Below are 13879 nucleotides of genomic sequence, written 5' to 3' on the forward strand. Positions count from 1 at the left end.
GTGTTCATCTTTCTGTGTTAGTCACTCTGAGCAATAGCAGAGTAACTTTAGTGCATTATAATGTATACATATATCATTAATCTAGAACACAAGAGTGTTTATATAACAAAGGTTTAAATGAAACATACTGGAAACCCAAGCCAATTAAATATTTGGTATTGATTAGTCATGTCCAGTTTTCGTTAAGTTAATATAATGACTGCAATTATCTGATTGCTATGAACTGTAGCACATATGATTTTATACACCATTGATTAAATAGGCCACCAAACTGCTATTAGTAATTGGCAGCATAAACATGCCACAGAATGGGGTCTTGTGAATATTTCTGAGGAAACTTGACAGAACTTAAAGCTGCTAATATTATGACTATTATATAAGTAAGTTGCTGTTTTTCTCAATCTGTTGAGGGTTGTTGACTATTTTATAACATGCACAAAATGTCCTTGGTTGCAGGATTTTGGACACATTTTTAGAATGATCCCTACATTTAGTCCCATTATTATTTTTCACTTCCCAAAGCATTAAAACAGTTAAACTTGTCTGGCAATAATCCCAACATTAGATTAAGTTAAACATTATACTGTCAAAACCTGTGACATATAGGATCTGTCTTGGAGGGCAATATGGCTTAGCAATTAGATTAATGAGGCTTCCTCTCCCGATTTACAAGGAAATTTAAAAAGTACATGTTTGCCTTTTGGTTTCCATAGGCACCTGTCCTTACAGTATAAGAAGTTGCAAAACCAGCTTATTCAGTTTCACCTTTCCAGATAACAATTTATTAAGAAATGTCACTTTTTCCGTTCTACATTTTTCTTACCTACTTATATGAAGAGGGTTTTCTTTTCTTTTGAGGAATTGTTCTTGACACAGACATTTCTGTTGACTACAGACACGTTTCATGACATATAATGAAATACTATATGATACATTGCCGAGCAGCACACAGATTTAATTTTAGATTTGGCTGTAGACATTAGGCAAAGTGCTTTACTTTAACTCTCATGTACATTATTTATTGATGTATAAATTAAGCAGTTTTGTGTTTCTTTGTACACAAATGTAAAAAGTCAGTGTAAAAGAGTCAAGGGGAATGGAATGTGTATAGACAGACGGTTGTAATGATATTTCTATACAGTCCATCCCTCTGCATCTCTTGGCTGCCGGAGATGTCCCTCTTTCTGTAGATTTGCTATGTAGGTCTAATTGAGTGCAAGAAGAGATCGGCAAGTAATGACATGCAAAAAGTAAAATACAGTAGCTCCTGTGTGTTTTTTTTTTTTTTTTTTTTTTTTTTTTTTAAATAACCTAAGTCCAAAAATGAGAATAGTTGCAGCGTGCAGTCATTAGATACATATTTTTGCTCTCATTGCTGTGCAGCCAGTTAAACAAATTGGTTGAAAGTTTCATTCGTATGATCTGACAATGACAGTGAAACAAAGACCTTGTTTTCCTAGTAAAGGAGAGCAACTTGATTATGGAGATTCTAGTAGTGCTTCGCCGAATTACAGTAGCGGAAGGTACATTTTCTTCATACTGCTAGAGGTTTCATACTTTAAGTTGACGTGACAGACAAGTCTGTTGCTCACAGTCCAGTGGTTATTTTACTTACCTGCTTACTGTTATGATTACAGGAAACCTAAAGCTGAAATAACAAATAACAAATAACTAAATACTAATAACCCTAACAAATATGTGTTTAGAGCATTTGGGAACAAACTTGTCAGAACTCTTTGGGAGACCACTCTGTGATTGGACAATAGCCATGTTCTGTAAAATTGTTGAGTTGGATGTAAAAACTGATTCATATAGAGAAGCCATCACTTTGACAGTCGTCTCTAAGCACTGCTGTGTTGTGTTCCTTCCACTAGCTAACTCTCAGTATGTGGCCTCCCGCTTGCCTTCATTTCCCTCTTCACATCTTGTCATTGGCTGTCACACACTCTATGCTGCTGTGAACATTCAGATGGTCTAAATGGCTACAGGGTGTTCAGTCTCTGCCCACTTCCAGACAGGCAAAAATTATTTAAAAAAAGAGGCAGCTTAAAAATGTAGGGGGTCTCTCAGAACCCTAGACAATTGATCACATAATAGCTGCATCTCTGCAGAGCTTTGAATAACATGTCAAAGTACCGGAACTTCCAAGATCTGTTTCTCATCTATATGGCCTTCCAAATAAAACAGTCCTGTACATGTTTGTAGTTTTTCCTCTATAGTCCCATTCATGTCCCTTGCCCCCCTGCTTTAAAGAATGACTAGGGTCAAACTGCTTATTGTACTTGCACCACCGAAAACAGAGACTCTAGTGTCTGTCTCTGTAACAATGCACGTTTTTTTGTTGTTGTTTTTTGTGAACATGAAATGTACTCTGGTGTTCGTAACATAAACATTTTCTAATTGCCTTGCTTTCCAGATTTGTGCTCTCTGGGAATCTGCATGGTGGTTCTGTGGTAGCAAGTTATCCTTATGATGACTCCAGCAGTCACAAGGAGACTGGCTTCTACAGCAGATCTTCAGATGACAACGTGTTCCAATACTTGGCCAGAGCATATGCTTCTAACCATCCAATAATGAAGACTGGTCACCCAAGGTGCAAGGATGAGGAAAATGAGTTTTTCCCTGATGGAATCACCAATGGGGCCCACTGGTATGACGTTCAAGGTGTGTACATTTTACAGTAAGCTAGAAAAATGATCCCAATGAAGCAGTATGGGCTGATGCCAAGTATAAGCTTGAACTTATTTTATTGATTTTAGTTTATTTAAGTTATTTACGCCTAACTGATTTTATATTTTTCCTATAATGAGGAAGCTTGTGTTTTGAAACTGATGTTTTGAGAGCAGTTGTATTTGAATGAAGAACATAAACACTTTATATCTAGTTCAAAAGCTTAATACTGCACAATATATTCTATAACAGTGTATTTTTTTTCTAGTGTTGTCATGTAGTAGTATATACCATACAGGGCAAAAGACTGATAGGCAACAGGTTACCCGGTGAGCTTTCACACGTGACCACCTCCATCCAGCTATAGAATAAGTGTGTGGAGCTCTGTGTGATGAATTCTATTGTTTAAACTTAGCACCAAGATTTAGGTTTATGTACGGCCCTTTGAAGGTATAGGTCCTTGAAGTGTATTCGGGGAGTGGGGGTTCTTTACCAATGAACTTCAAATGTGTAATTCTCCATAGCAACCATTTGGTTTTGATAGAATGAGTTAGGAACCAATCAGACCTTTGTAGCCATTAATTGTGGGTTTTTGCAGATTTGACTCTTGTTAGTAAATTACTTAAAATATGATCTTAAATATCATTACGGCCCCATATATTGAGACATTGGTATATTTGTTATTACAATGTGCAGAGAACATGTGTGGTAGTCACAACTAGACTAATTTACTGACAGATTGTGCATAGTGATTTATCTCATCTAAACCATATGACGTTTTGCTATAGATATATGCCAGGGTGAAGTATTGTATTGCTTACACTTGAACATGTGAGCGTCTAGCAGAAAATCTCTACTGCTCTGCTATCTTCAAAAGTTCTTAGTACTTATTATGCTGCTTATCCTTTAACTGTGATCTAGGAAAGACACTTTTTGATGATCAAATTAATGGCATTTGTGAAATGATATTTCAGAGAGTGGCCTTGTGTCGAACAGATCATTTAGATTCTGTGTACATTGTGATATTGCCTCATTCACATTTGCACTATAATGCTATATGATATGATATTGCAGACAATATTTGGCAATTGGCTGGGCATCTTGGCATGTGAAAATGACCACAGTGCCACATGATCATGTGAAAATAATTTACTTTGGATACATGTAGTTCTATGTATACAGTGTAATTTAGATAATGGATGTGATATAAGCCATCTGTCACAATCCTTTCTTAGTGGAGCCCTTGCTGTTATGTCTTGTCTGTTCTGGACTTTGGATAACTAGGTGAAGTGATCATCTACGAATGGTGTGACTCAAATAAGTGAACCAGGATATCCTGGAGAAACGGATGGTTACTGACATTGGCCCATCTTAAGTAAATAATCTGAGCTCTTACCTCCCTGAATGTATAGTGTCTGCCAGTGAGGTCACCATAGACGTGTCTTATCACTGGTAATCTGCAGCATGTAGCAAACTTGAGCTGTACACCATAAATCGTTCAAAGCCACGTATACTGCTAGACTTTGGCAGCTTGGCTTTAGTGACCCCTACTAATTAAAATAAATCTACTTTATATTGTTATACCATTTTTTTTTTTTATTTTTTTTTAAGTAAACCTTGAAAATTGTAAATAAAAAGCTGTATAGGTTAAAAGAGCATTTGAATAATAATAATATATACAGTGATCGAAGTGGGGGCTGTATATGATGGTGTAGATTGTAAGCTTGCGAGCAGGGCCTTCTTACCTCTATATCTGTATGTATTACTCAGAATTGCTTTACTAATGTTGGATCCCAATTATAAAGCGCTACGGAATGTGCTGTCGCTATATGAATGATGATTGTATGCCATTCTGCCACTTCTCCTATTGCACTGTGAACGTATCAAATTTCATTCACATACATTCATTTGCATAAAATTTTTAATACCACCACTTCTAGATTTCCACTTTGACCAATATATATATATATATATATATATATATATATATATATATATATATATATATATAAATATATTGGCATGGAAACCCTTCTGGTGATGCACACACGAACAAGTTATTGCTTAGTTCTTTGCTTCTATTATAGCAAAGTAACAGATAACACAACGTTCCACACAATTTAGCATTAGGGTCACAAGAAATTAACAGAGATCAGCTCCCCACTGGACGATTTATCCAGCATCGGTCACCCTCCACAAATGAAAGAGAGAGGTTTAAATACTTCCACATTCCTAACTTGTTGGACAGGTGACACTCCAACCTTAGAAGGAGTTCACGAAAGGTGTTCTGTTTGATTACACTCACTGCAGATACAACCTTGCTATTAGCTGTGGAAAATGAACCTTCTAAACTGTTACAAAATACGTAAGCCAAATCATACCCTATAACAGTGGATTCCAAACTTTTTCAGTTCAAGGCACCCTTAGGGCCTCTACAATTTTTTCAAGGCACCCCTAAGCCAAGATAATTACCAAGTAGTCCCCTGCCTTGCTTACCACTGGCCCTGGCCGAGGCACCCTTGTTAGATCGCCGAGGCACCCCAGGGAGCCTAGGGACACAGTTTGGGAACCACTGCCCTATACTATTATTTTGTCACACAAATGTCCTCCATATGTTTATCTTTAAACTAGGTGCACTATTATGCGATTATATATAATTCTGTCTGCAGCTATCGTTTAATTTGATTTGTAAACTGCACTAAAAATGACGTTCAATGATGGTGCAATGTCATTCCAATTTTGCAATGTGTATTGGCTCAGGACCAGCATTGTCCATAGATCTCTATGGAGTGTGCAGAGTCACAATCTTTTCAGCCGATGGTTATGACAGATGAAGAGCACAGATCTGAAGGTAATTCGTGCAAAGTTTGTTTAGTGTGTACACCTGAATCGGCATGCAGATCGGGACTTTTCTTTTTTAAAATCGTTGATAGAAACGTTAAGGATATCGCATCGGGTGAAATTTTCAGTAGTGTGTACCTGACCTTCCTCATGCATTTGCGTGAATACTGTTAACGAATGACAGGTACAGGGAAAGCACCTGTGTTTGAGCCCTAAAATCAGAGAATCCTATTGGTGTGATTATAGTTTTCTACAGGGAAATGTATATTATATAGCTTTAGCTTAAATGTATAATATAATCTGTCTTAATTTGAGTTTTGTTTATGCTGTAACTTGCAGTATTTGCTGCAGTTTTGGTGTAGGCTGAATCACATGGATTTTATCCCTTGTATGTTTTTTCGGTAATTGCCTCAGCTTACACAAATTGTGTGCTTGTTGAAACACGGTCACTAAAGAAAAAGCCATGTCTTAAAAGTATCCTGGAGATAGAGATTGTTTTTAGATTGGAATGTGCTATATCATTATTTGAATTCCTCATCTAAGAATCGGCGCACCACTGTTTAACAGAGGTGTGTGGTGTAACCCATAACAATCAATCATTTATTGATTAATCATTATTTATGTAGCGCCTATATATTATCCAGCTTTACAGGTATTTTCATACCAGTCCCTGCCACAGGTGGAGCTTACAATCTATATTCCCCACCAAAAGGACACACGCAAGGGTAAATGTCATCAGAAGCCAATGGGGAGATCTGCACACAGATAGGCCATGGCTGGTATCAAACCCTCCACCCCAGTGCTGTGAGGCAGTAATGCTAACCAATGCGATTCTGTCCTACATCTAATGTTTAGCACATTACAGCTTATGTTTGGTTTTACGGGTTTCAGCATTTTTTGCAGTTATGATATATGTTCACTATTTCATTACAAAATATGCTTTCAAAATGCCAGCTTCCATGTCTTTGTGTTTGTGGTTAGTATCTTTGATATGTAATCTAATGATACATGTAATATGAAACTGAAAATCATTTCTTTGTTAGCATTTATATTGTAGTCTGTAGTTGAAATACAATGACCCATTCAAAGAAAAAGCCTTGCCCCAAAGACTTACTTTGTCTGTCTGAAACTTGAGAAGAAATGTAATTTAAAAGTGAAGTCAGGCTATTTGATTTTGACTGACTTGTGAACATCATGGGTCTGCGATCGAACAGGGACTATATCACCTAAAGGTTAGGGAATATAGTTACCAAATCGTCTTGTGTGTCTTTCTCACTCTCTCTACTAATCATTCACACAATACACCAGCAGGGACACTGAAACAGACTGGCGTTACCAAACATATTCCCCTGTTAGGCACTGGCTACAACCAGAGCTCAGAGTGATTAACAGTAAGCCCATCTGTAAATAGCGTTGTAGCAGTTAAAGGAGGGCAGAGGGATAGAGAGCTTGTATAACAGTAAATAGCTCAGGCTGGGTACACTGTACAGAATTTTCTGACCAATGTGTTATCTGCAACAATTTTACTAAAGACTTGGAAATAAGAAATAGAAGTCACAATCAGCATGTCGATTCATGCGTACACACTATACATGTTTTAAAAGATTTACCCTCCAGATCTGTGCTCTTCAACTGTCCTAACCATCGGATGAAAAGATCATGACTCTGTGAACTCTATGGAGATCCTGATCATGAGTGCATACACAGTGAAGGTTTGGAAGGACGTTGTTCCATAGCTGAACGAGATTTATGTTTCTGCTGAACAATCAAAACAAACGATGGTCTGTGCTTTGGAACGACTGTCCTTCATCGTCTTAAGTGTGCACACTAATGCAATATCGGGTGATTGGCCCAATAGTTGGCTAAAAACACTGTAGTGTGTACCCAACCTTACTCTGATATACAGGTGCATGGCAGCTGTGAGAAATATGGTTGTTTGTCGTTCTTTGACGTCAGAACGTCATTCACAGCTAGGAAAAGGTGTATTATATTGGGAACGATTTACCCCTAGGACAGGCTGGGCCAACCTGTGCCTCTCTAGGTATTGTGAAGCTACAATTCCCAGCATGCCTTACCAACTATTGTCTGGCGATATACTGCTATAGCATGCTGGGACTTCTAGTTTCAGAACACCTGGAGAGCCACATGTTGGCCAGGCCTGTCCTAGGCATAAGAACCATGAGGTCTTGTCTTCTATCCTTTTTATTTTGCAGTAGAGGGTTATAATCTTTGGGATAAATTGTTTTTAAATTTTATAAAAGGTCCACTACGAGGTTATCCTGCTATCCAGAGGTGTGCCAGGTTCGCTGAAAGTATAAACTGAATATAAGAATATATTTTCCATCCATACACATGTCTCGCCAAGCAATATGCAAGGTCATTGGCTGATCTGCATGAGAGAGGTGCCTCCCAACTCTTTGGCCAGGTGCCTGTTTTATCATCGTCATCTATTTATATAGCACCACTAATTCCACAACGCTGTACAGAGAACTCGCTCACATCAGTCCCTGCCCTATTGGGGCTTGCAGTCTAAATTCCCTAACACAGACAGACACAGACTAGGGTCAATTTGTTAGCAGCCAATTAACTCACCAGTATGTTTTTGGAGTGTAGGAGGAAACCGGAGCACCCGGAGGAAACCCACGCAAACACGGGGAGAACATACAAACTCCTCACAGATAAAGCCATAGTCGGTAATTGAACTCATGACTCCAGTGCTGTGAGGCAGAAGTGCTAACCACTAAGCCACCGTGCTGATTTAACGTTTTTTTTTGTAAAGTGTTATTTTACACGGTCGGAGTATCACGTATACACAAGGCAAACACAGCTCACAGGGAGCAATCCAATGAAGACTCACGTTGAGCCAAAATGAGGGCAGACAAATGACTAAAATGTGGATGGTGAAATGGCAACTGTGTTAGAAATATCATATGACAGTAAACAACCTGGAGTTTTTAAGATGTACAAGGGAAGGAAGGGAAGAGTCAGAGGAGAGAGTGAAGCAAGAAGAAAAGGGGAGAGAAGGAGGAGATGAAAGCCCGGAGAAAAGTGAGAGAGCATTTTCGATAAGGAATAAAACAAACACTTTTGTGTAATTTAGCCATGCACTTATGTTCCCCAATGTGCCACAGATTTGTTTTACTGGCAGTGTATCTAAATGACCAGATTGCATATTGTGTTGGCACCTTAAGTTTAATATTGCCTTATCAATGTCTGTAATTGACTCTAAAGGACACCGTATGGGGATTGAGCCACATTTTCAAAAATGATTTGCATCTCCCATCTTGCCTAAATAGTGTCATCCAAACTAAATGTAAGTGTGACTTGCTGAGCCTATATACCACTATGATTAGACTATGATATTCACTTACAAAATGATTTCTACTTAAATATCCTCCTCCATTATTTTCAAATTCCTGTCTCTCTTTCCTGTCTATTGAAGTCTGAAGTAGAAGAATAGAAAGACACCGGAGGAGATGGCTGAATGAGAATCAGTTGGCCTTATCAGAAAGAAAAGCATTGCTCAGTTTCCTTGATGCATGAGACAGAGATCTAATAACAGCTTCACTGTGGAGTAGAGTATGGCTTTTTGATTAAATGTGACCTTTTTCATTAACATATTGTACTTTGTAATTGTATTTAACTTAGGGTATTGGCACTCATCTGGCCTGTTCCGTGTCACTGAATGACACTAGAGAAGCTTCTCAGTGTTGTCATAGATCAGATTTATTGGGGAGCTCTTGTGATAAACACATTCCACCATTTAATGCTGCCTCGAAGAAGACTTATAAAATAAAACAACATGCAATTATTATTTCGGTTAAACATTAATGAATATTCAGCTGTATTATTGATTACTCTAATACCTTTTCACAAAACCAATCCTATGTTGCCTTTCAACTGTTGATGAACTATAAATGTAATTGGCTAAGCCCCATGGGCAACATAGTTCACTTACATCATGCTAACTGTTGCCTATTCATGTTCCAGCCACCATTTAATTATACTTTATTATTTAACCCCTCAATCAAAGAAGATACATTTGTATGGAAACCACCTTTATTAACTGGTCCACTTGCAGGTGAATGGTACTGCTGGCCACGTCAAATTCTGTCCATCTTGTGTGCACTGGTTTGTTTGTTTTTACCAGTTACTGTAAATAGTGATATTAACTAGTCACTTAGATCTGGCAGATCATCATTGACACCACTCTTGGGAAATAGTTTCTTTAAATTAACCTGAAGAGCAAAAGCCCCTGTCTACATTCACATAAGGGAACGGTTGCTTAATGTACCTGAAAACGCATTGGCATACAAAACATAAATCAAATGCATACAAAAAAGCATTTTAAACGTCCGTGTTTGTGGATTTTTTCACTTCTGCTACCCTCACTAGAGTCTCTGAAAAAACAGCTGAATAAAGCTAAAATATGGGGGCTGTGTGACTGCATAAACCAATCGTCAAGATCCAATCTTCGTATTGGTCCTCACATTCACACCTCCATCCACAGCTATTTTCGAATAGTGTGCAAAAAAGAATTATGGGGTCCTACAAAAACGGAGGAACCCCTATTTCAGCACAACTAAGGGGATGTATCAAGACCAAGTAACTGGGACTCTTGCATTAAAGGCTAGTGGTCAATGTAATTCAATTAAACATTGTACGGTCCAATCTTTATTCTCTGGTAATGAGTGAAGCATATTGTCTGTTCCCTTCCCTCGACATCTCTCTACACCACTGGTTCCCAAACTTTTGCAGTTCGCAGCACCCTTAGAGTCTTCATATTTTTTTCAAGGCACCCCTCCAAAATAATTACCGAGCAGTCCCGTTTTTTTTTTTTTTTTTTTTTAAACAAGTGTTTATTAACGGTCAAAAAAAGAATTAACAGTGCAAAAGGATACATTATATATCAAACAAAATATATTCAGTACATTGGATAGTGAAGTAGAAGTCTCCGTGCTTCAGAGATAAAATAGTACAGATTCAATGAAATAAAGACCGGCATTTTTAAATTTAAAAGAGAAGAAAGAAAAGGAGAAGGAAGAGAAAGAGGAAGATAAAAGAGAAGATGAGAGGAGGAGAAGGGGAGGTGCGTGGGAAATCCCTCTTGAGTCAGAGGCAAAGAGATGGGAGGGGAAAGGGTTACGTAAGGGCAGGGGGTATAATTAGGTAAAGGGGGAGCGGTATTGGAAGTGAGACATCCAGGGGTCCCAGACCTTGTTAAAAGATTTGGCCGTGTTTCGTATAATGCTAGTCATGTATTCCATCTTATACGTATGCCAAATCCTATTAGTTACAGCGGAGAATGAAGGGGGGGCAGCCTGCCTCCAATCTATGGCGATTTGACATGTGGCCGCTGAAATAATGTGACGAGCAAGTTTATTTTGGTGTCTAGTGGCCGTGGGGAACCCGAGGGGTAGAATGAAAATTTTAGGGTCGAAGGGTAAGGGGGTTTGAATCAACATTTCTATCAAAGCTTTAATTTCGCACCAGAAGGGAATCAGTTTCGGGCAGTCCCACCATATATGTAAGAAAGAGCCCGCGCCAGAGCATAGACGCCAATATCTGTCAGAGGAATCAGGCGAGCAGTCCCGTTTTATAGGTAGTGGGGTAAAAAAAAGTATAAGTATTTAGGTCAGAACAGAAATACTTATTTAGTTGTATGCAAAAATAATACACATTAATCCAAGGAAAAAGAATATTTTTTATATATTTTTTTTCAATTCTATTTCTGTCATAGAATAATTTACAGCTAACTCACTGCGCCCTCCTTCATCTCCACACACTCTGCTCCCTCCATCTCCGCACACTCTGCGCCCTCCTTCATCTCCGCACACTCTGCGCCCTCCTTCATCTCCGCACACTCTACCCCCTCCTTCATCTCTGCACACTCTACCCCCTCCTTCATCTCCGCACACTCTGCCCCCTCCTTCATCTCCGCACACTCTGCGCCCTCCTTCATCTCCGCACACTCTGCGCCCTCCTTCATCTCCGCACACTCTGCGCCCTCCTTCATCTCCGCACACTCTGCCTCCTCCTTCATCTCCGCACACTCTGCCTCCTCCTTCATCTCCGCACACTCTGCCTCCTCCTTCATCTCCGCACACTCTGCGCCCTCCTTCATCTCCGCACACTCTGCCCCCTCCTTCATCTCCGCACACTCTGCCCCCTCCTTCATCTCCGCACACTCTGCCCCCTCCTTCATCTCCGCACACTCTGCCCCCTCCTTCATCTCCGCACACTCTGCCCCCTCCTTCATCTCCGCACACTCTGCCCCCTCCTTCATCTCCGCACACTCTGCCTCCTCCTTCATCTCCGCACACTCTGCCTCCTCCTTCATCTCCGCACACTCTGCCTCCTCCTTTATCTCCGCACACTCTGCCTCCTCCTTTATCTCCGCACACTCTGCCTCCTCCTTTATCTCCGCACACTCTGCCTCCTCCTTTATCTCCGCACACTCTGCGCCCTCCTTCATCTCCGCACACTCTGCGCCCTCCTTCATCTCCGCACACTCTGCGCCCTCCTTCATCTCCGCACACTCTGCGCCCTCCTTCATCTCCGCACACTCTGCGCCCTCCTTCATCTCCGCACACTCTGCGCCCTCCTTCATCTCCGCACACTCTGCCTCCTCCTTCATCTCCGCACACTCTGCGCCCTCCTTCATCTCCGCACACTCTGCGCCCTCCTTCATCTCCGCACACTCTGCGCCCTCCTTCATCTCCGCACACTCTGCGCCCTCCTTCATCTCCGCACACTCTGCCCCCTCCTTCATCTCCGCACACTCTGCCCCCTCCTTCATCTCCGCACACTCTGCGCCCTCCTTCATCTCCGCACACTCTGCGCCCTCCTTCATCTCCGCACACTCTGCGCCCTCCTTCAGTCTTTTGCCCCTCCATTGCTGTTTCCTGTCACCATTCCCCTCCGTTTCTTTACTTACCATACTTGACCTTTTTTCTTCTATTTCTTCTGTCTTTACTTCTGTCTTACCAATTCGGCGGTGCCTGGGACCCATCCTCTCTTCTGCCGCTTGTCACTGAATGTTGGGCGTGATGACATCACGCCCGACATTCAGTGAGGAGGATCCTGGGTCTCGGGCGTCACGCGGATTGGTAAGTTATTTTTTCTCCTCCTGACCACGGCATCCCTGTGACAGCGCCGTGGCACCCCTGGGAGCCACAGCGCACACTTTGAGAACCGCTGCTCTACACATAAAGTACTGTCTAGCCAGGTTCTGTGTAGCTGATTTTATTATCTAGAAGTACCTGAAATATTTGTTCACCTGGTAAATAGCAATGTAGCAAGTTTTGTTTAACCATGATAAAACCATGACTGGGGTGTACATAATGCAAGGAAATGTTTAAAGGTCACCTTTCTATTTTGTTTGTCTATGAATATTTTTTTCCCCTCGCATATGTTTATTTAGCTTGGAAGTTGTTTGCTTAACTCAAGAAATGCAATGCTTGTTTGGTATGTATTATGTTCAGACTTTATGCCACTAGTTTATTGCCAAGTATAAAAATATCTTTAGAAGTCTAAACAATATGTCACTATTAAAGTTGTGACATTGTGGAAGTACCGTGTTAGCCAGAAAAATCTGTGTGATGTTAAGTACTTTTGTGTAAAAAAAAAAAAAAAGTATTATAGGAGTGATACCTTTATTGGCTAACCAAAAAAAAATAAAAAATGATTATATGTGCGAGCTTTCAGAGCACAGAGGCCCCTTCATAAGACAAGTTTACAAATGAATGACTGAGGAAAAGGCACAACATTTAAGAGCTTTTACATCAAGAAATTTGTACAGGGGTGGGGGGATACATCATTAAGATAAGGTAAAGTAATAAAACAAAGGTTTTTGTTATGGATGGAAGAGTGAAAGTCCTAGGAGTTTAGAGATCTGGCGCTACATATAAATCCAAGTGTTATATTGAGTCCTTGAGTTAATGACTGGAATGTTCTTATCCATTTGAATTCCCATATATTTCTCTCCCTGTCATTTTTAGAAAGACCTTTTAGTATTAAGACTTTTAATTCTGTCATACTGTGTCCTGGTCCAGAGAAGTGTTTACCCACGGGGGTGTCCAGAGACTTTCTTATTGTGTGGCTGTGTAGGTTCATCCTGGTTTGCAGTTACTGCTTGGTCTATCCAATGTATATTCCCTCAGGGCACCGTACACTGTATGATGTACACCACATTGGAGGATGTACATGAGAATGTGTTAGTTATTTTATAGTCCCGTTGTGTGTTGCGTACGTGGACTGTGTTTGTTGGTATTACATGGGTGCGGGTTTTGCATTTTTTGTTTTTGCAAGGGAAGGTGCCAGTTTCTGATGGTGATGAGAGGACACTTCTAACGAGGAGATTTCTTAT

At 40.2% G+C, this 13879-nt stretch overlaps 1 protein-coding gene across 1 annotated transcript in view; it reads left to right on the top strand.

Annotated features, from left to right (window-relative positions):
• Positions 1-13879, top strand: part of CPD (carboxypeptidase D) — an 86839-nt gene that overhangs the window by 2697 nt on the left and 70263 nt on the right. Inside the window, exon 2 of the mRNA XM_075196888.1 lies at positions 2417-2664. Coding sequence (XP_075052989.1) covers positions 2417-2664 — 248 coding nt within the window. The remainder of the gene's footprint in view (positions 1-2416; positions 2665-13879) is intronic.

Source organism: Mixophyes fleayi, chromosome 2 (genome assembly GCF_038048845.1).
Source record: "Mixophyes fleayi isolate aMixFle1 chromosome 2, aMixFle1.hap1, whole genome shotgun sequence".
In the NCBI taxonomy this organism is placed as follows: domain Eukaryota; kingdom Metazoa; phylum Chordata; class Amphibia; order Anura; family Limnodynastidae; genus Mixophyes; species Mixophyes fleayi.